Source organism: Myodes glareolus, chromosome 15, assembly GCF_982192425.1.
Source record: "Myodes glareolus chromosome 15, mMyoGla1.1, whole genome shotgun sequence".
In the NCBI taxonomy this organism is placed as follows: Eukaryota; Metazoa; Chordata; class Mammalia; order Rodentia; family Cricetidae; genus Myodes; species Myodes glareolus.
The window spans coordinates 16,472,822-16,492,708 of record NC_142040.1 but is presented as its reverse complement, the minus strand read 5'-3'; the positions used below and the strand labels follow the sequence as shown (position 1 = coordinate 16,492,708).

General features: G+C 35.5%; 1 protein-coding gene and 1 pseudogene across 2 annotated transcripts in view; both read right to left on the bottom strand.

The window, feature by feature from the left end:
- The window catches only part of Edil3 (EGF like and discoidin domains 3), a 445,087-nt gene that overhangs the window by 195,469 nt on the left and 229,731 nt on the right, over nucleotides 1–19,887 (bottom strand). For both annotated transcript variants that reach the window (XM_048455865.3, XM_048455864.3), the window contains one exon: nucleotides 8,726–8,839. In XM_048455865.3, coding sequence (XP_048311822.1) covers nucleotides 8,726–8,839 — 114 coding nt within the window. The remainder of the gene's footprint in view (nucleotides 1–8,725; nucleotides 8,840–19,887) is intronic.
- LOC146891669 (phospholipid hydroperoxide glutathione peroxidase GPX4 pseudogene) lies at nucleotides 16,387–17,036 on the bottom strand (annotated as a pseudogene).

Sequence of the window (19,887 nt, the reverse complement as noted above, 5' to 3'; positions counted from 1 at the left end):
TAATATGCCCCATAACCTGGGATCGTCTCTGCAATTATTATCTCTGACTTACACCTGTGCAGTCTATGCACTCAGTCCGGCATGTTTCTCCACCTACTGCTGCAGTTACACAAGGATCATTAATGTCTTGAGACTTTAATGTAGAAGTTCTTTCCTAAGGCTCTATTTTATTGACAAACTCTTTACAAAATGATATTCCTTGTTCTTTCTTACTTGATTCTTCTTTCATTTTTTCTGATGATTATTTTGTTTTTATTTTGAGTTTTGAAATGAGATGTCATTTTGCCTAGGGTGAACTTGAATCCATGGTGTGCACAACCAAAAGTAGCCATGATCTATTGAGCTTCTTGTTTCTACCTCCTTCGTGCTGAGGTGTTGGGCACATGGGTCCACATCCAACCTTAAATTACTTTTTCATTGTGATTTTACACACACGCACACATGAATGCACACAGACACACACACACTTCCTCTCTTAGCAATGCTATCCAGTCTTCTCTGTTTTTAATTATTTATTAATAGCTGAGTTTTAATTAACATGATTGTAGAAGTATATTAATAGTATTTAGCTTTCTAAGAGGTCTTGACTGAAATCTATCATCTGCAACTTAACTTCTTTTAAACTTAAAAACCAGTAAACAAATAAAAATACATTTACAACAACATTTTCTCTAGGGTTAAATAACATTTCTACTCCACAGCAAATGTACTTAGCTCTTATTTTCACTTCATTTTATTTTTTGCATATGATTGATTGCCATGCAGTTAATATATCCCTGAAGTGTACTGTGCATGATGTGTTCTGATTTTATTTAAAACTGTGCTATACAGATCAAGAACTTTAATTAGTTTATTTGGAAATGAAAGGCACATCCCTCCCAGTTGAAAGTGTAGTTGCAATCCAAATAGGGAGCTCTAGTTTCCATATCTGAATTTTATCATCTAAGAGTTTCCAGGGGACAGCCCACATCTTTATAACAAGCAGCCCTACTTTCTTCAGATGTCCTAATTACACTGGCAAATTCTACATGCCCAAATAGAAAGAAGTTCATTTTGGCGGCATCTCTCAGCAGATGCAGAAAGCCCTGATGTAGAATTGCACACATGGCCTTGGTACCACTGAAAACCTTGGGTAGGAATCATGCATGCTGCTTCTGTCACTGTTAAATTAAGCTCCAGGTTGCCAGTAAAATTTATTGCACCTATTTGAAATCTGTGAGAGCTCTGAAAATAGCTCTATCATTTGGGTTATTGCAGTTATTGAGGGCCCATCTATAACCTTTCTCTGTCTGAGAAAGGCATGCACCCCTGCTGCTGATGGTCTTGATAGCACAGGAGATCATTGTGGATCTTGATCTAATTTTCTCATTATGAATGAACTCTTTCAGGCTCACAATGATCATCAGAACCTAAATTTGACCAATGTGTAAAAAAAAATGTCTTCCCATTATGTGTAGAGGTTAATGTGCAATGTCAGTGTTTGGTAGCTAAAATCTGTCACAAACGTTCTATTTTAACCGGGCCCCAGGTTCGAGACTTGGAACAACTTCTTTTCTAATGATTTTCTTTTGCAATTTTTTCACTTATGGTACTACATATGCTTTAAGTTCTTTGATAGTTTCACATGCCACAAGTCCAGATGATTACTGAAACAATTCGTATTTTTAATCTAAGAAAGGTAAGTAAAAGGCCAAATTGAAAATCCAAGACATTTACAGTGTAACAATAGAGGAATATTGTCATAAATTAAAATTCGAAGTTATTGTATGGTATTTCATTCATCATTTACAACCCAGTATTAAACTACAAAGAAATGAGAATGTGATTCAATTTGTTAGAGGTATTTCAGGAGTTCTAGAAAGGTCTATGTGAGCCAGTTGTTTATATTTCTTTCTCTTTTACTTCACTATCATTCTAAGGACCAGTATGCTCTTCTCCCTAAACAATACCTTTTGTAGAATAGGAGATTTATGAGAGAGCATGTCTTATGGCAGCATTGTGGAAGCTCTGCATACAGGACTATGTCTGGTAATATACTGGCCTCACTTCTCAGCCATTCTGCCTATAATTTCAACTGTCTTACACTTGGTATATTCCCACTTCTGTAAGATGTGGGTCTGATCTGCTGTTGGCCAAGGGACTGGTGCTTGGCCCTGTTCAGGGCCTAGGTCATTGTGTTCCGCATTCTGCAACATGGTATGGGAGGAAATGGTAACTCACAGTGTGAACCCTAGTCATGGCACACTTTGCTCTCTCAAAGGAATCTATCCTGCATGCCTAGGAGCCATTAAAACAGTATGGGAAAGCCTATTCTTGATGGAGTTGAAGGGGGAAGAATGGATCTGCAATAAAAGACAAAATCCATTTTTATTTGTACAAAAACTTCCTGTATTCATATGGTAGGTACCATGTGACACAGACCTTTGCCCAGGTCTGTGATGTAGATGTTGGTATAGCATCTTTGAGTTTCATGGCTTGTTATTTCATTGCAGGTAAGATCAGGATGGGTGTTGTCTCACTGCGACACTAGTCTATTCCATAATCAATCGCTATGCTAATAAAAAGGTAACAATTGTTCTTATGTCTTTTTTTGTGAATTTCTCATTTCCAATGTCCTCTCTCCTTTTGCTTAGGTAAAAACTACTTTCTTCTGGTCTCATCTAAAATGTTTATTGTGCAATGCTTTTGTCATAGTTTCTCTTGTTTGATTCCATGACACTTGTCAGTTTTTATAATCAGAGACTATATTATTCTTTCTCACACCATTAATCTGTGTAATGCATGACAGTTGAAATTGATTTCATTCTGACTTTTGTTGCTCCCTGGTCTCAGAAGGAAAGTAGCTGGATGTAAGTAGAGAACAAATTAATTTATTCACAGATGTTATAAAACCTCATATCTATGTAGTCATGCCAAGAATGCTTCAAAAAACATTTGTCTCTGTTCTGTTTAATCACAGATTTGAATGTAATCTAATTTATTTGCTTTTATTCATATTTAATGTTTTTCCATACTGATAATTTTTAAAAACCTTATTTTATATACAACTTATTTTGAAAATGTGGGAGCCTTTGTGTGACTCAGTTTCATCTGGACTCCATTCTGACTTATAAGTCATTTGAGTTCAAGCTTCCCTGCTCTGCTTTTTCCAATAACCTTGAAAGTTATGGGAGACTTCTGATTTAGCCCATGGGAAAGAGCATTTTGCTCATGAGAAAAGAACACTATCTAGCCGAAAGTATACTTCTGACATCAAACCTCAGGAATATCAAAATAGAAAGTAAGGTTGCTTTCAAGCATCAAGCACATGTTGGAGAGGAGGCTGTTCATTTAAGCACAGGGATGGCCTGTGATTAGATACTGACTGGCCGTCTGTGGCACAGTTTGTCCTGCTTTTGTATATAAGCAAGTTCTAAAATAAACTCTGGGCTGTTTGTCTGCTTGATTTAACCAACAGGCTGCTGGACAGACCTCCCAATTCTATCCTATATCTTTTGTCTCAGTTTCTTTCATTTGCCTCTCCTTTGTCCTTAATGGCTCTCCACTCCAGGAACCCTAGATGACTTTGTAGGAGCAGGCTCCTACATAAAGATATGCCTATTATTTGTCTATTTGTTTATCCACTCATCTTATAAACATATATTAATTGTACAGATAAAACACTTCATTATGGAATTTTCCATACACATGTACTATACATCTATTAATTTACTATCCATTACTCTCCATTATCTCTCTACTGTTATTGGTAACTCTCCTCTTCCTAAACTCGTTCTAATATTACTAGTTTCCAGTTCACTTTCGCCTTAGCAGTTATCATTAAGAAAACCATTGACAACAAATGCTGATGAGGACCCATGGGAAAGGAAATTGTATACACAGGGTTAGTGGTGCAGTCATTATTGGGTTCTTCAGGTTAGTAAAAGTAGAATTACCACACGATGCAGCCAAACTACTCCTTGGGTATACTCCTAAGGAGAATTAAGTGAGCATACTGCAGGGCCACAGGCACAGCCACATTGCAACACTCTTGTATTCTCATAGTCAAATCATGGAAGCAGCCTATTTACCTATCAACTCAAGAGTGGGAGGAGAAAGTACAGTGTCTATACACAATTACATTTTATTCCACCATTAGGAAGAATTAATTTATGTCATTTACAGAGAAATCAATGGAAATGGTGATGTCTGATGGCATAAAACAAAACCAAAAGAAAATTATAAAATTTCTCCAATATAAGATACAAGTTGTTTCAATAATTTTTGATAAAACAATGTAAATAGTAGATTAAAAACAAAATTATATATTAACAAAGTGTGATATGTTTTAATGCATACATTTGTTATATAATGTCCAAATCAAGTTACATGTATCTCTTCATATAACTGTTATTTTTCTAGGTAAAAACATTAATATCATCTAGTTATTTGAAATATTACATATCGCTATCTCTAGTCAATCTAAAACCTAACTTCTCCCCAGAACTTATTTTTTCTATCCATAACTTGTTACCTCCCTCCAGCTCCCCCACAATATCACATCCTAACTATAAATACACTATTCTCACTTCCATAGATCAGTCTCTTATGATTAACATATGTGTGAGGTCACTGGCCTTTGTCTGCCAGGATTATTTTACTGGTGGATTTCTTAAGTGCTATATAGTATAAGTTATAATATATATCCATCTTTATCTTGTAAGAAAATATCACATTATTTACTTCACATATATTGCTTATGTTTCCTTATCACTAAGGTATTTGAAAAAGAACATTGATATCCTAAAATAGCCAGAAATACATTAACATAAATGAATAACTAAGGGTTCATGGTTGACTTTATTTTTTAAAAAGGGAAAAGATAGTAACTGCTGTCTCCTGGAGTTGTTTTAGTTGGTTTAATAGTATTTATCCTTATAAAATAGGGATGCCTCAGTATTTTCTCACCTCGTGCTCCTTAAAATTTGAATCATCTGAGGCATTATTGCTGTCTTCCACACTCATTGTTCTCAATCACATATAAGCAGTTATTGAGCATGGGTAAGTTGAGTATGTAAAAAAAATAAATTAAATAAAATTACATAGATATTTAAAGATACCATGAGAGTTCATTAATAATACTAATAATACCATTCTTAATAAGTAAAAATTCTTGTGACATTGTTTATGGTTTTAATATAGATATCTTGCAAAATATTAGATATATGAGGCTAATACACTGTCCATTATTAGAAATCCATTTGTAGATGAGGAATCTGAAGCTTAAGATGAGCAATTAACTCAGTCGTATATTGAAAGGAATAGCAGAAAAGAAAATTTGAATTCCAGTTCTATTTAATGCAAAGTCTGTGTTCTTTCCTCCAGTATTGCCTGGACAACTTAAGGTCACTCTCTAAGGTAAGTGCTTGAAACTGTGTGGTGTAAGAAACTCATTCCTTTGTCCTATAAATGGCAGGAACATTATATGCAGGGTTGCAGGTTATGCAGCTGCAGATGGCAGGGATACAGGCCAAACTGTAGTTTACTATCTATGCAATACCTAAGGAAGCTACTTAATTAATCTCTAGCTTCATTTTCTCCATAAAGTGGAGCTGGAAATAGACAGAACCTATTTCAAACGTTGCTGAGAGGATTAAAGAAGTTGGTTTCTAAATTATGTAAAGGAGAGTTTGACACGCACTGTGAACTTAAATTAAAATTGACATTATGATATGACTGCTGTCATTGAAAATTATCTCAAGATTACCAATCAAATTTCAAAGGTATAACATACATTCCACATGTATGTATAAAATGTTTGACCACTTTTGAACTGAGTAAACTGGTGTTAATAGAAAGATATCTGTTCATACACACTAGTAGCAAAAAGACAAATACTCTGGTATGTAGAGGCAAAAAGTAGATATTATATGTATCTGGGTAATGCATTTGTTAGTGAAGGTTCCAATTGTAGCCTTTGAAAATGAAGGCAAATAAACCTAGTTCTAAATTTTCAAAATTTGTTCACATATAGTATGTTTTGCCACAATCATAGGCAGAATTCTTAGAACAAAGGTTTATAGAGGCACCTACACTATTTTGCTCATCTGCTAGCTAGAGCAGTTTGGCATTCTGAAGCATCACCTTATTTCCTACAGAAGAGTTTGGTTTTGGTTTTGACCCCATCCCCCCAAATCATATGAGTCTCAATTCTTTTTCAACATTATGTTCTGGAGTTATGCATTATGAGAGCTCTGTGGGTAACTATTTTATCCATAAGTAGCGTAGTGATGAAAATGCATTTTAGTGTCATTCCTGAAATTTAATTATGTCCTATATAAATGCTCAGGAAAGAAATGCATATGGTTATTGTGTGCTACAAAACTCAACAAATAAAATCAAGACCAGTTATTTTTAGATTAGTTAACTAATACCCTTTCCATTTCCATTGCATTATTTCAGCTTAAGTATCACATCCAGTTAAACACACATGACAAAACGTATCTGCTCTCATAAGGATGCATTTATCATTGCAGAATGCCATCATTTCTCTCTAGGCTGTTTATGAAATTGGCCTCCTGAGCTCTTGAGCTTGTCATTTAAAATAATCAAGGGAAACTACACAAAGACTTTAATTAGAGGAATTTTGTGATACTTTAATAAATACAGGGACACCTAAATGATATTCATGCCAATCAAAAGTGGTTTCATTAAGAATAAAGAATAATGAACTTTAATCATATCTTGCAATAAATAAATGGAAAATAATACATTTTAATGTAAGTGTGTTGTATGTACTATATAAAAAATTTAAACTGAAATTATTTATTTTGCCTTAACCCACATATAAATATATATGATAATAAACAGCGACTAATAATATTTTTAAGGATACTGATCGAAATTCTGATACCTGATAGGCAATTTTCATGTTAAATGTAGAATGTTGCCTTTTGCTGGGGGAAACAGGTAATAGAAGAAATTTTACTATACAATCCTGGCATGCCCAGAATTTACTGTGTAGATCAGGTAACCTTCACTTTTCAGGAATTTTGACTTCACATCCTGAATTTTAGGATTACAGACATGATCCATCAATTCCAAGAAGAGTTCACTCTCAATATTTGAATAAGTCATAATTTATCCAAACTTTAAAGTAAATGATTTTCTAGTTGATAATCTTATATTTATACACCAAACATAAAAATAAGATGCAAGGACTTCCTGGTCACCCTGCAGTGGTGGCTCCACCCTGTGGAGCTCTCCCGAATCCCATCCCAGCCTTCATCCAGGTACACCTTCCTCTCTTCCTCCTTTCCCCCTGGGGCCACAAGATTTCCCCAGAGCAGTTCCCTTGCACGCTGGACCTGGGCTGTGAGTGCAACCGGGCAGGAGGGAGTTCCTGTGTTTCAATAGACTGCCTGAGGAAAGGTAGGCCTTCTATCAGTGAAGACCCTGCCCAACAAGGGAACCTGACCCGGTACCAGAAGATTCAATAGAGAGCATTTGAAGGAAGAGATGGGCAGACGCCAAGGCAAGAACTCCTCCAACAATCTAAAAAACAACATGAAAACACCAGATCCCAACGACCCTACAATAGAAGGACTTGAACCTCTTAATTCAGAAGAAGTGGAAAAAAGTGCCATTATGAAAGCAATAGAGTCCCTAAAACAGGATATGAATTACTCCCTTAAAGAACTGGATGAGAAGTACAACAAAAAGATTGAAGAAATAAGTAAAGAAATGGATGAGAAGTATAACAAAAAGTTCGAAGAAATGAGTAAATCCATGAATGATACACTGGGAAACCAAGAAAAAACAATCAAACAGGTAATGGAAACAGTTCAAGAATTGAAAACTGAAATGGAGGCAATGAAGAAAACACAAAACGAGGGCCGGCTGGATATGGAAAATCTAGGTAAACGAACAGAGACTACAGAATCAAGCATAACCAATAGGATACAAGAGATGGAGGAACGAATCTCAGAGTCTGAAGATACCATAGAGAAAATAAATGCTCTGATCAAAGAAAACAGCAAATCCAACAAATTCTCATCACAAAATATTCAAGATATTTGGGACACAATAAAAAAACCAAATCTAAGAATAATAGGGATTGAAGAAGGAGAAGAACTGCAGATCAAAGGCCCAGAAAATATATTCAACAAAATTATAGAAGAAAACTTTCCCAACCTAAAGAATGATATTCCTATGAAGGTTCAAGAAGCATACAGAACACCGAATAGACTTGATCAAAAAAAAAAATCCCCTTGCCATATAATAATCAAAACACAAAACATACAGATGAAAGAAAGAATATTAAGAGACGCAAAGGAAAAAGGTCACATAACTAATAAAGGTAAACCTATCAGACTTACACCGGACTTCTCTATGGAAACCATGAAAGCCAGAAGGTCCTGGATAGAGGTACTGCAGAAACAAAGAGACCATGGATGCAAACCCAGACTACTATACCCAGCCAAGCTATCATTCACTATCAATAGAGAAAGCAAAATATTCCAGGATAAGAACAAATTTAAACAATTCGTAGCCATATGTCTCTGGATTGAATAACACCCCCAGAGAATATGTGCATCAATAAGAACACATATGCAATGAGTCACTTCAATCAATCATGCATTCTCAAGGCAGATGATAATGATTAAGGTCCATATTCCACTGGAAATGCAGACTTAACAAGTGAAAGCAGGTGTATGCATAAATGTAGTTACATCATAACACTTACTATGTTGACAATTTCTTCCCATATATTCTCCTGGGCATTCGCAGGAATAGTTAGCAACAAGGTCTGTACATATTCCACCGTTTCTGCAAGGCTCGGCTTCACATTCATTTATATCTGAGGCAGAAAGAACAAAAGGGGAGAGGTATTGACATAAATGAGTGGATGTTGGAAAATGTAAACATCTTGATACAATGTCTGAATAATGCTACTCTTTTGAGTTTATGTGCACAACTTTCAGTAACACAAATGTGGCTTAAGTCAGTATTTTATTTTAAAAAATTAGATCAATTTCAAATAGAATTGAGAATCTTTGAAAGACCAACAGACTTAAACCATTCCACAATTCTGAAAATAAATATGATTAGTTTGGGGAAATATTTGGTGCATCCTTAGTATTAAGTCAAACAAATTAGCCCTAGTAGAGACAAATTGGTTTTTCTTACAAGATCTCAAATCTATCCTGCAGCAATAACTGCCAATTAACACTGTCTCATTTCATCTTAATTCATTAAAATTCTAACTGACAGAGAGGTTTTAGTTTCTAAATAGTTTGCCTTTGATGAGAAGCAAATTAGAGTTAATAGCTAAAGCTCATTTCATGTAAAGTATAATAAGTGTAAATGATGATCGCTTCCTAATCTCATTCATGAGTTTCTAAAGTTAGGGTGGCTAGAGGGATTTACCTTTGCTATATTATTACTACACAGCATGTAAAGCCATGCAAAATAGAAACCATACAATGATTTACACTAATCTCCATGATAGTTTTAGACAACAGAAAAAGTAATGTGAGTTTTTAAAACTTTTTCTTTAAGTGCATTTGTGTGTGTTTGCATGTATGTTTTGGGAGTGATTTGATTACACTGTGTAAAGATATGTCATTGTGTGTGGTTTAATAAAAATTTGAGTGCCCAATAGCTAGGCTAGATGTATAGTCAAGACTGTTGGACAATGAGAGTTATGGCAAGAAGAAAGGCAATGTCACTAGCCAGAATAGGGGGAGCAAGGCAACCAGGAGGAGAGATAAAAGTCACGAGACATGTGGCAACACACACATAGATAAATAGAAATGGGGCAATTTTAATAAGCCTAAGCTATTGGTCAAAGTTTCATAATTAATAAGAAGTCCTCCCTGTTTTTTTTCTTTAATTTACTTTTCTTTTTGAATCGGCAGCCCAAAGAAAAAGCCTACTACTTATGGTACCCAGTATCTGGCCTGAGAAAGTTTACAAAAATCTTCAAAACATAGAGTCATAGAGGTTTGACTACCACTTGCTGTCTGTGGGCTGGAGCCAGCCACCAGCACCATGTACTAGTGGCATTTGCTAAGCTGAGCCATATGGTTTCTGACATAGCACTTTTAGACTCTGTGTGTGGTTTAATAAACAGAGTGAGACAAATGTTTCAAGTACTCAGTTAAGACTGATCCATACTTAAAAGACCCCCAAACAGGTTACAGTGTATTTAAAAATGTATGTAGGCTTAAAAAGAAAAGAAAATGGGTATAGAAAGTCACTGAAAAATTATTTTAAAAGTAAATTATAAGATATTTATTAAAAGATAGAATAAAATAATATAAAAAGAAAAAGCCACATAAAGATAGAAAACACAGTCTGGATCCTATATGGTGTTTTGTTGACTTTGAAGTTTTGAATGCTAATGAATAGAAAACAATAGATGCTGAGAGATATTGGACTATGGAAGGAACTGCTGAATTAAAACAACCTAGAAACTTTGGGAATGTGTTAACTTTAAAATGCAAGTCCAAAAATATATTGCTTTGGGGAAAAGGTTTTGCTTTTATTTTCACAGAAAATGTAAATCTTTGGTTTTTATTCAGGTTAAAGATGATCAAGTTTGAGAGGGAAAGACTTCCTGAAAATTGTAAGTATAGACATAAAAATAACTAGAAAAACTATGAAAGGTGATGCATATTTTACCTGTTTAAAAAAAGTCATCTTTGGTGGTTTGTGTACAATACACAATCCTAACTTGTGTTAATGCAGATACGTATGTTACCTTTAAATGCTTGTCGGTTTTCAGAGCAAAGGAACATGGAACCAATAAAAATAGGTGGTGCAGGTACTACAGTCTCTCAAAATACCTCTGTTGCAGTTTCCTCAAAGTTCTGTTTCCAGAAGTTTCAAGGCTTCTGGTCGAGATGGTCTAACTTCACAGACTGTTCTAGCAAGGACTAGAGATAAACTTTGCACTTTCCCATTCCACAGAGAATAGATAGCAAATGTTATGGCTAGGTTTTCCAGGACATGGTCATTAACTAAGATTTCTAAGGGTCTTTTCAAGATGCTATTACTCCTATTCAATGGTAAGCATCCAAGAGAATATGGTACCCACATTTCAAGAGTTTGGGTTGGTATTTTCATAATTCTATTGGAATGGATCTTATGGATGCTTGTCATCATTTAGCAGGGTTAGTAACAAGTTGTTACTAACCTGACCATGGTCAGGAAAAATGCTTAACAAAGGACAAGATTAAAGAGTCTTTTTTTCTGAAGGGAAAAATGGGGAATACATCATAGAAATGATGGGCTAAAATGATAAACTGTTGTGTCTAATTTTGAGCAACCACTAGTATCAATTATTTTACATTGGTATGGATGTTTTATATTGATGCCAATACAAGGTTAGTTTCATTTTACAGTGTATATGTTTCTACTGTTGTTTAAAGTATACAACTCATTTAAAAATATAAAGCTTTAGTCCCTGAAATCTATTTAAGATATTTTCAAAAGACAAGTTATCTATATCAATCAAATTTATAGTCATATTAAGTATTTCTTCAAGGTCATACTGAGATATAATTTAGAAAAACACTTCAAACACTTTGAAGACCTACAGAATATGGAGTTTAAAATGTCAAAATAAGATAAGGCTTTTCATTACAGTGAACAATGTCTGCTCCTGCCAGCAGCAGTTTGCTTCAAAAAAGAATGACAACCATCCAAATACATTCATTTGGAATTTAGTTTCACTATGGCAAAAGCTAGCTATTTGGACAAGAAATTATTCTTGCCTCTACCACTGACAGTATGCTGTCACAAGCAGGACACAAAAGAAAGATTCTGCCAAACTTTACCAAGACAAGGTAGAATAGTCCTTCAAAGTTTCTGCTTTACAGAAAAGTCTGTTTTATTTAGTCCTATAGATTGAATATGGATGTCCCAACTCTACACAGAAAGCTTCAGGGAGATTACCCAGGCATTCACATGTCTCTTGCATTTCTTAGTTGTGGAAGATTCTTGCTCTACACTTTCTGTTTTTTTTGGCAATGCTATATCCTTCTGGGGTCTTTGACAACGTAGAAGATTAGATACTTATAGATTTCCTTAATTATGATAGAAAGTAAATTAGGTATAAAACATTGTTCTCTCCAAGATAAATTAATAATCGTCAATTTATTTCTGAATTTGTCAAATGCAAATGAATGGAATGGGCATTGAAAATGTAATTATAACCTGATAATTGCTATTATTGTATATAGTTTTACCATGTTAGAGTTAAAACCCTTTCCTTTTTATTTAGACAAAAAGGGAGAAATGTTGTGATATTTTTGATTATAATGTGTAAATATGTTTCATTGTGATTGGTTTAATAAAAGTTAAATAGCTAATAGCTAGGTAAGAGGTAGAACCCGGACTTCTAGACAGAGAGAGTTCTGTAAAAAAGAAAGGCAGAACCATCAGCTGGACACAGAAGAAGCAAGACATGCAAGGGGAGAGAGATAAGCCCTAAGTCATGTGGCAACACAAAAATGAATAGAAATTAATTTAAGTTATAAGAGTTGATTAGAAACAAACCTGAACTATAAGTCAAGGTTTCATAATTAATAAGAAGTCTCCCTGTCACAATTTTGCATTTGAGTATAGTGTGGATGCTAGCTAGGAAAGGGTGTTGGGTTTCCTAGACTTATGTGTTGCAAGAGAGGGCTGCTTGTTTGTCCCACCCCCCTGGCTAGATTAGCCCCAAAATAACCACACAGAAACAATTAATCAAAACAATTCTTGGCCCTTTAGCTCTAGTTTTTTTATTGCCTAATTCTTACATCTTTATTTAACCCATTTTCATTAATCTGTGTAGCGCCACATGGCAGTGGCTTACCAGGTAAAATTCCCAGCATCTGTCTCTGGCAAGTCCATAGCATTTCTCCTACTCTGCCTCTCTTCCTCCCAGCATTCAGTTCTGTCTCCCCTGCCTACCTAAGTTTTGCTCTATCAACTAGGCCAAGGCAGTTTCTTTATTCATTAACCAATGAAAGCAACACACAAACAGAAGGATCTTCTATACCACTTATGAGTAATTGTGAGCCTGCTGATGTGGGTGTTGAGAACACTGTCACATTTCTGGAAGGATAGCAATATGCATCCCTGAATCATCTTTTCAGTGTATTTTCTTTGTTTTTTTTTCAATCTGATGAAATTCTCATTTTTTTGGTCTTATCACAATTTTAATTATTTTTAGTGTGATGAAAATCATTGCTCCGTGGTGTTGTGAGAACTCTTTCAACCTTTGAGATACTAGCCCACTTTAGGCATGGTCTTGTGTACTATAAATACAGATGAATAGTATGCAAGCCTTTTTTGTTGCTGGATTCAGTTCCAGTTCCTAGCATATGAGGACTGTGGATTGCTCCCCTTACTGTGAGTTTTTCCCCAAATAAATAAACCTTTGTTATACTCCATTCTGGGCTGTTGTGGAACTCTTTGGTATGACAACATCATTCATTTAATTGTTAGATCAGTTTATGACAATGATCAGTTTGGGCTACCCTGGAACTAGTCTGAATTTTTTTTCTCTTGTATCATATCTACTGAAAATTATCCCTGATGATATTATGTCAATGACTGATAAATCAAAGCTTCATTTCTAAAAATGTATCATTTCTTTCCTGAAATAAGAAACTAAATGTTATTTCTTTATACACAAGAAATATAGCAGAATCTGAGTACTTATATCAGAACAAGACCAAATAAGAAAAAGGTAATTTGATTTTGGATTTGTGGGCACAACTTAATAAATGTAAATGAGGACAAGATATAGATGGCATTTCTAATCAGGATACCATTAAAAATCAAAATTCTGAGAATACTAAATTGTATTCATGTACACAAGCCTTTCATATTTGAAGGGAGTGTGGGTATCCTAAAGCTAAAGAAATAAGGAAAGAAACCAATTACAAGAACTACTTGTTGTCTCCTGACTTAATTTGATCCTATGTTTTAGCTCTACAAACTTAGGACAGTCTTAGAGGCAGAGCAGTGTCCTCTTATACTGCCAGTGTAGCTCGTGCTAAGGAAACCTTTCTGCTGTGGATTTGCTAAATAAACAGGACAACAGTGGGGATCAATTTCAGGTTTGACATTAATAGCTATAATATATAATTTGATTTTTGAGTATAAGAAATTGAATATGTTCATTTTAAGTTTCAAATACTCTACAGCAGCTAAATCAAACATTCTTTGTGCTTCAACTTATTGAAGAATGGAATTTTCACCACCAAATTGTGACAGTAACCAGTTATTTTACATGTTAGCAAAGATGAACACATACTGCTCTCTTTGTTTTGCCAAGTCATCCAGATGTTTGTACAATAAATAATCTTGTCAGTATGTGAATGTGAATCAAAGAGACAAATAATTTTTTAAAACTTTCAACTATAGATACCTTTAGGGCATATTGATAACTATTAACAAAACAAGTAATAATTAAGGTCATCTGATTCTTCAAAAGAAAGTCAACATAATTATTCATAGATTAAAATCATATAGTTGTACTTGCTGATCTCAAAAAGTTTTATAGACATACCTCAACTGTGACAAGAAAGGGTATTTTCAAAACTTAAATGTATATTTTTCAGGTTTTTAAAACACAAAAATGCCTTTGAATTTAAATCCATAAAAACCATTAAATAAATTATATGCTTAATACAATAGAAAATTTAGCAAATCAACCCATGTGTCCTTATCTAGTAACATTTGAGGAATAAAGAGCAGACAGTAATTATGGAGAAATGCTTATGTATTAGTGTAATGCAGCTCTTTTGTTGATGATGGCTATTTGCACTGTGATTAACACTGCAAGCAGTCTAAATGAAACTGACCTCAATTTGTGCAAATCATGTTTAATTAAAGACTAGATAGAAATGTTCATGGGATACAATATAGTGAAATGAAAATTAAATCTGTATAATAGATTGTAGGTATTTATTTTTGTCACAGATCAAATCATTATCATTTTCAGAAAAAAGTCCACATCTATTTTCAATATAGTAAAATGTGGATTATATTTGTTTCTAAGAAACAAGACACTGTATTCATTACCTTACAGAAATAAAGATTGCCATACCCAATCAAATTTACAGTTCAAGTATAATAATAATGACTAAGCTTCCATAAATACCTTGTAAAAATATTTAGTGCTTTCATAATATATTCCTAATGAGGTAAAGAATCTGACTTCTGAAAACATAAAACTTTGCTATTTACAATGTGTGAATAGCACATGGGTGTGTTTGGCACACAGTGAACATGATAATATGAATTTCCATATTCACCATATAGTGTGATTGGTACACAGTGGCCATAATGCACACATAATTTCAGATGACTCATCTTTATGAGTTTCCCATGAGAAACTGAGAGTTTTCTCATGACTTACCTTTGCTTTTTTTGTGGCCGCTTTTCTATTTTCTGTTCACTTTATTTTGCTTTTTGACAAAGAAAAAGTTAAAGTAAATAAAAATGAGGAGGTATGAGAAAATGAACAGTTGGATTTCCTTACATTAAAACAAGAATTTATGAGCCTGGATTTTTACCTAATTACACAGTCTCATTCTTATCTGCATAATATAAGATGCTTAACCATGGTGATGTGCTTATTTTCTGTAGCCCTGTAAATGCTGGTAGCTGTGATGGTTAATCTTGGTTGTCAAGTGGATTGGATCTATAATCCAATAAGGCACACACTTCTGCACAAGGCTATAAGGGTATGTTCTGAAAAAAAATCATCTCAAGTGGAGACCATCTTCTAAATGACAGTGCCTTTCAAATGGGTGTCCACATAGAAAGAGGTCCAAGGAAACGGTGCTAATGCTTTGACTGCCTATTCTCAGTCCTTGTTAGCGCACGCACACATCCTATTACTTCTGTTACTGGAATCTTTCACTGACATCAGTACCTAGTTTCATTGATCTTCTGACATTAGTACAAATCTCACAGTTCTCCCGAAATCCTCCCCTCAACACCAAATTTAACTCTACTCTATCCTGTGGACTGAGCAGTTACTGGGTTTGCAGAGTTACCAGAGTGAAGAAAGCTATTGTAGGCCTAATTTTGCAAGTACATCTAACACATTTTCATGACAAGTGTTTATTTTGTTTCTAACTTTAAGAAAGAGTGACTATTCAGTGTACTAGTTAGTGTTACTATTGCTATGGTGAAACACTATTAAGAAAAGAAGGATGGAGAATACAGGGTTTATTTTGCTTTAATATCTTTGTGTGTGTGTGTGTGTGTGTGTGTGTGCGCGCGCGCGCGCGCGTGTGTGTGTTTCAACATTTTATTCCCACAAGGCAACCAATGTGAAGCTCAAGCCAGGGGCCACAGGCCTCCTGCCCTTCCTCCTGCAGGGGATATGCACCAGGTCCTCAGGTTTGCCCCACCAGCAGGCTGGTTTGCAGGCAGGCCATCATGAGTGCTGGGGTGGAAGGCTCCAGGGGTCACAGTGCAGGGGGGCTCGGCGGGGACACACACTTGTAGGGCTAGAGATAGCAAGGCAGGTCTTTCTCTATCACCAGGGTCTCCTCCATGGGACCATAGCGCTTCATCATGCAGCCATTCTTATCGAAGTGAAACTTGGTAAAGTTCCATTTAATGGCATTTCCCAGCATGCCCCTGCCCTTGGGCTGGACTTTTATCCACTTCCACAGTGGGTGGGCATCGTCCCCATTTACACAGATCTTGTTGTACATGTCGAACTTGACATTGTAGCTGGCTGCAAACTCCTTGATTTCTTGATTACTTCCTGGCTCCTGCTTCCCGAACTGGTTCCTGGGCAAGTCCAGGACTCTTAAACCACACTCAGCATATCGGGCATGCACATCGACTAGCTGAGTGTAGTTTACGTTGGCTTTGCCTCATTGCGACGCCACGTTGGTGACGATACACACTAAACCCTTGTACTTATTCAGGCAAATCATGTGCCAGTCGTTGTCCTTGGCTGAGAATTCGTGCATGGAGCGCGCACAGCGCCATGTGAGAGGTTCCTTTGCTTTAATTTCTATATCATATTTCATTACTGAAGAAAGTCAGGCCAGGAACTGAACCTGGATATGAATCAGGAGGCAGGAGCTTATACAGAGGTGGTAGAGGAATGCTACTACTTGGCTTGTAATTCATGTCTTATTCAACACGCTTTTTTAGGATTCGCCTCTGGTTGCTGTGAATACCATTGGTTAATAAAGAAACTGTCTTGAGCCTGCACAGGACAGAATAGAGGTAGGTGGGGAAAACTGAAATGAAAACTACAAATTGGTGTGCCAGTGTGTGCCAGATAAATCCACATAAAACCTAACAAAGCTTGGAAAGAAATTCTAGATACTAAAAAACAAAGTTTAGCAACTTTTTTTTCAGGTGGGCTCTGCTGGCTGGCAGCCTGCTGCAGCTCCCTTAAAAGAGGTCTTTCTGATTCAGTGATAGCAGAAAGACAAAGCATGGTTTCAAAATGGCGGCATCCTGGTTTGCCAGCACAAATGGCTCTAACTCTTTTGGGAGGTCTGGCCAAGGAGCCTATAAATGGGGTTTGTAAGAAAGCTTATTAAAAACTGCTTAATGGCTCAACATAGACCTGTTGCATACTTGGAACTGGGACTGTGTGTGTGGCTTGCAGGGGCAGTGAAAATACCTCAACTATGTTCAACTGGGCAAAGTCAAAAGGCAAAGCAGCCTTGGTCCTAGTCACTCCACTACATAGCTTTTTAAGAAGTGCTTAGCATTTTAAAAAGCACTTCCAGACAGAAAAGGATTACAGATACTCAGTAGGACAGATTCAGACTTAAAAGACCTCTTAATGGGTCACATTTTTGGATAAGTGTACATAGGCTTGGGAGAAAAAAGATAAAGAACCTAGACAGTTATAAAAAGAAGTAAATGTTTTTTTTAAAGTCTTTAAAAAGACTGAGTACAGACAGTCATAGATTCAAAGGAGTAAAGAAAAATAAGTCACATAAAAATGGAATATACAAAGAAAGTCTGGATTATGTATACTATTGTGTTTTCCTTGAATTGTTTTGACTGCAGAGAGAAATTTGATTTTGGGAACTGATAAGCTAAGCCAACATATATACTTTAAGGGTATTTTGATTTTAATATTGGGTCTAAGAATTTGTTGCTTTTGAAAAGAGTTTCTTCTTTTGTTTCCACAGAGGTTGAGAAACTGTGAATTGCTTCCAGACTAATGTTGTTTGATGGACTAAGATCACCTGAAAGGCAGCCCTAGCTACCCCTCAAAATACTTTGCCCCACAAAAAGCAGAATACAGTTTGGAGAGAACTATGCCCAAATTACCAAATATTGTTTATAAATATTTGTTTACCTTTAAAGGTGGATATGCTATAGATATGAATACTTTGCATTGATAGGAATCTTGGTCTACTGATACAAATTTTAGGTCAATTTTGTTATATATGTGCATTTCTTCTCTTGATTAAGGTATTGTGTTCATGCAGCTCATTTAAAAATGTAATGTACAATTAAGAAATATAGTTAATAAATAATCATTTATAATAGTCAAGCTTGTAGTCATGTTAGTAAGGTTTTCTACATATATAGAGATACATTTTAGTTATATAGGTATTCTTCAAACTTTTCAGAGACCTTCAGAATATGACATTTTAAATGTTTTAAGAATTTAAGACATTTCTTGACAGTGAGACACATCTGCTCCTGGCAGCACCAATAACTTCAAGAGGAAGATGGGCACTGAAGAGGCTTCTTATGGAGTTTGCTAGCCATTTGGGCAAGAAGCTGCTCTTGCCTGCACTGTTTGACTAGACTTGCATGACCCACAGAAGAAATGACTGCTGAAGTTGCATAAAGAAGGTGAGAAAGTCCTTTGGGGTTCCTGCTTCATGAAAGAGTCTACCATACATTCTGCAAGATAACAGAAGACAGTGACTGAAAAACTGCCAATATGGGTGGAACTGTTTCTTTGGAAAAGTATGCTGAATACTATGGGCTAGTAGGCTGAAGGTGGGTGGTTGCAACATTATAGAAGAACTCTGGGTGAATGTCCAGGCTGTGAGATGTTTCTGTCAAATCTAGAGTTTTGGAAGTTGCTTATAATGCACTTCTTGTTTCCTTAGGTAATATTATATCCTTCTGGAGTTTTGATGGAGCTGAAAATAGATATAACAGTTATAATTATAGTTTTCCTTAGTTATGATAAAAGATAAAGTAGATATAAATATTTTAACTGTAAGTTTTACTAGATACCTGTATTGTTATATGCAATTTTTCTATGTTAAAGTTAAAACCTTCTTTTTTATTTAAATAGAAAAGGGGAAGTGATGTGAGATTTCCCTCTCTTTGCTGTGAATACTCTTATTAATAAAGAAACTGTCTTGGACCTGCTCAGGACAGAATAGTGGTAGGTGGGGAAAACTAAACTGAATGCTGGGAGAAATAAGGCAGAGTCATTGAAAGGCTAGGTAGCTCTCACTGGGGACAGACAAGTCAGAACCTTGCTGGTAGGCCACAGCCATGGGGTGATATACAGATTAATAGAAATGGTTTAAATTAAGATATAAGAGCTAGCTAATAAGAAGCTAGAGTTAATAAGTCAAGCAGTGATTCAATTGATACAGTTTCTGTATGGTTATTTTGAATCTGGGCAGCCAGAAATGAACAAGTGGTATCCTTACTATAGCATATTATTTTGTAGAACCGAGAACCACCAGACCAGGAGCAGGCACATCCACAATCACTAATTAAGAAGATGCTCCATCTTCTTAAGATGGCCTGATCTTAAGGAAGTTGAGGATTAGTCTTCTCTAGTGATTCTAACTTGTATCAATTTGACATAAAACTAACTAGTAGATATGGTAACCCAGTTCTGAGTACACATACTCAATCTCTCATCTATCTATC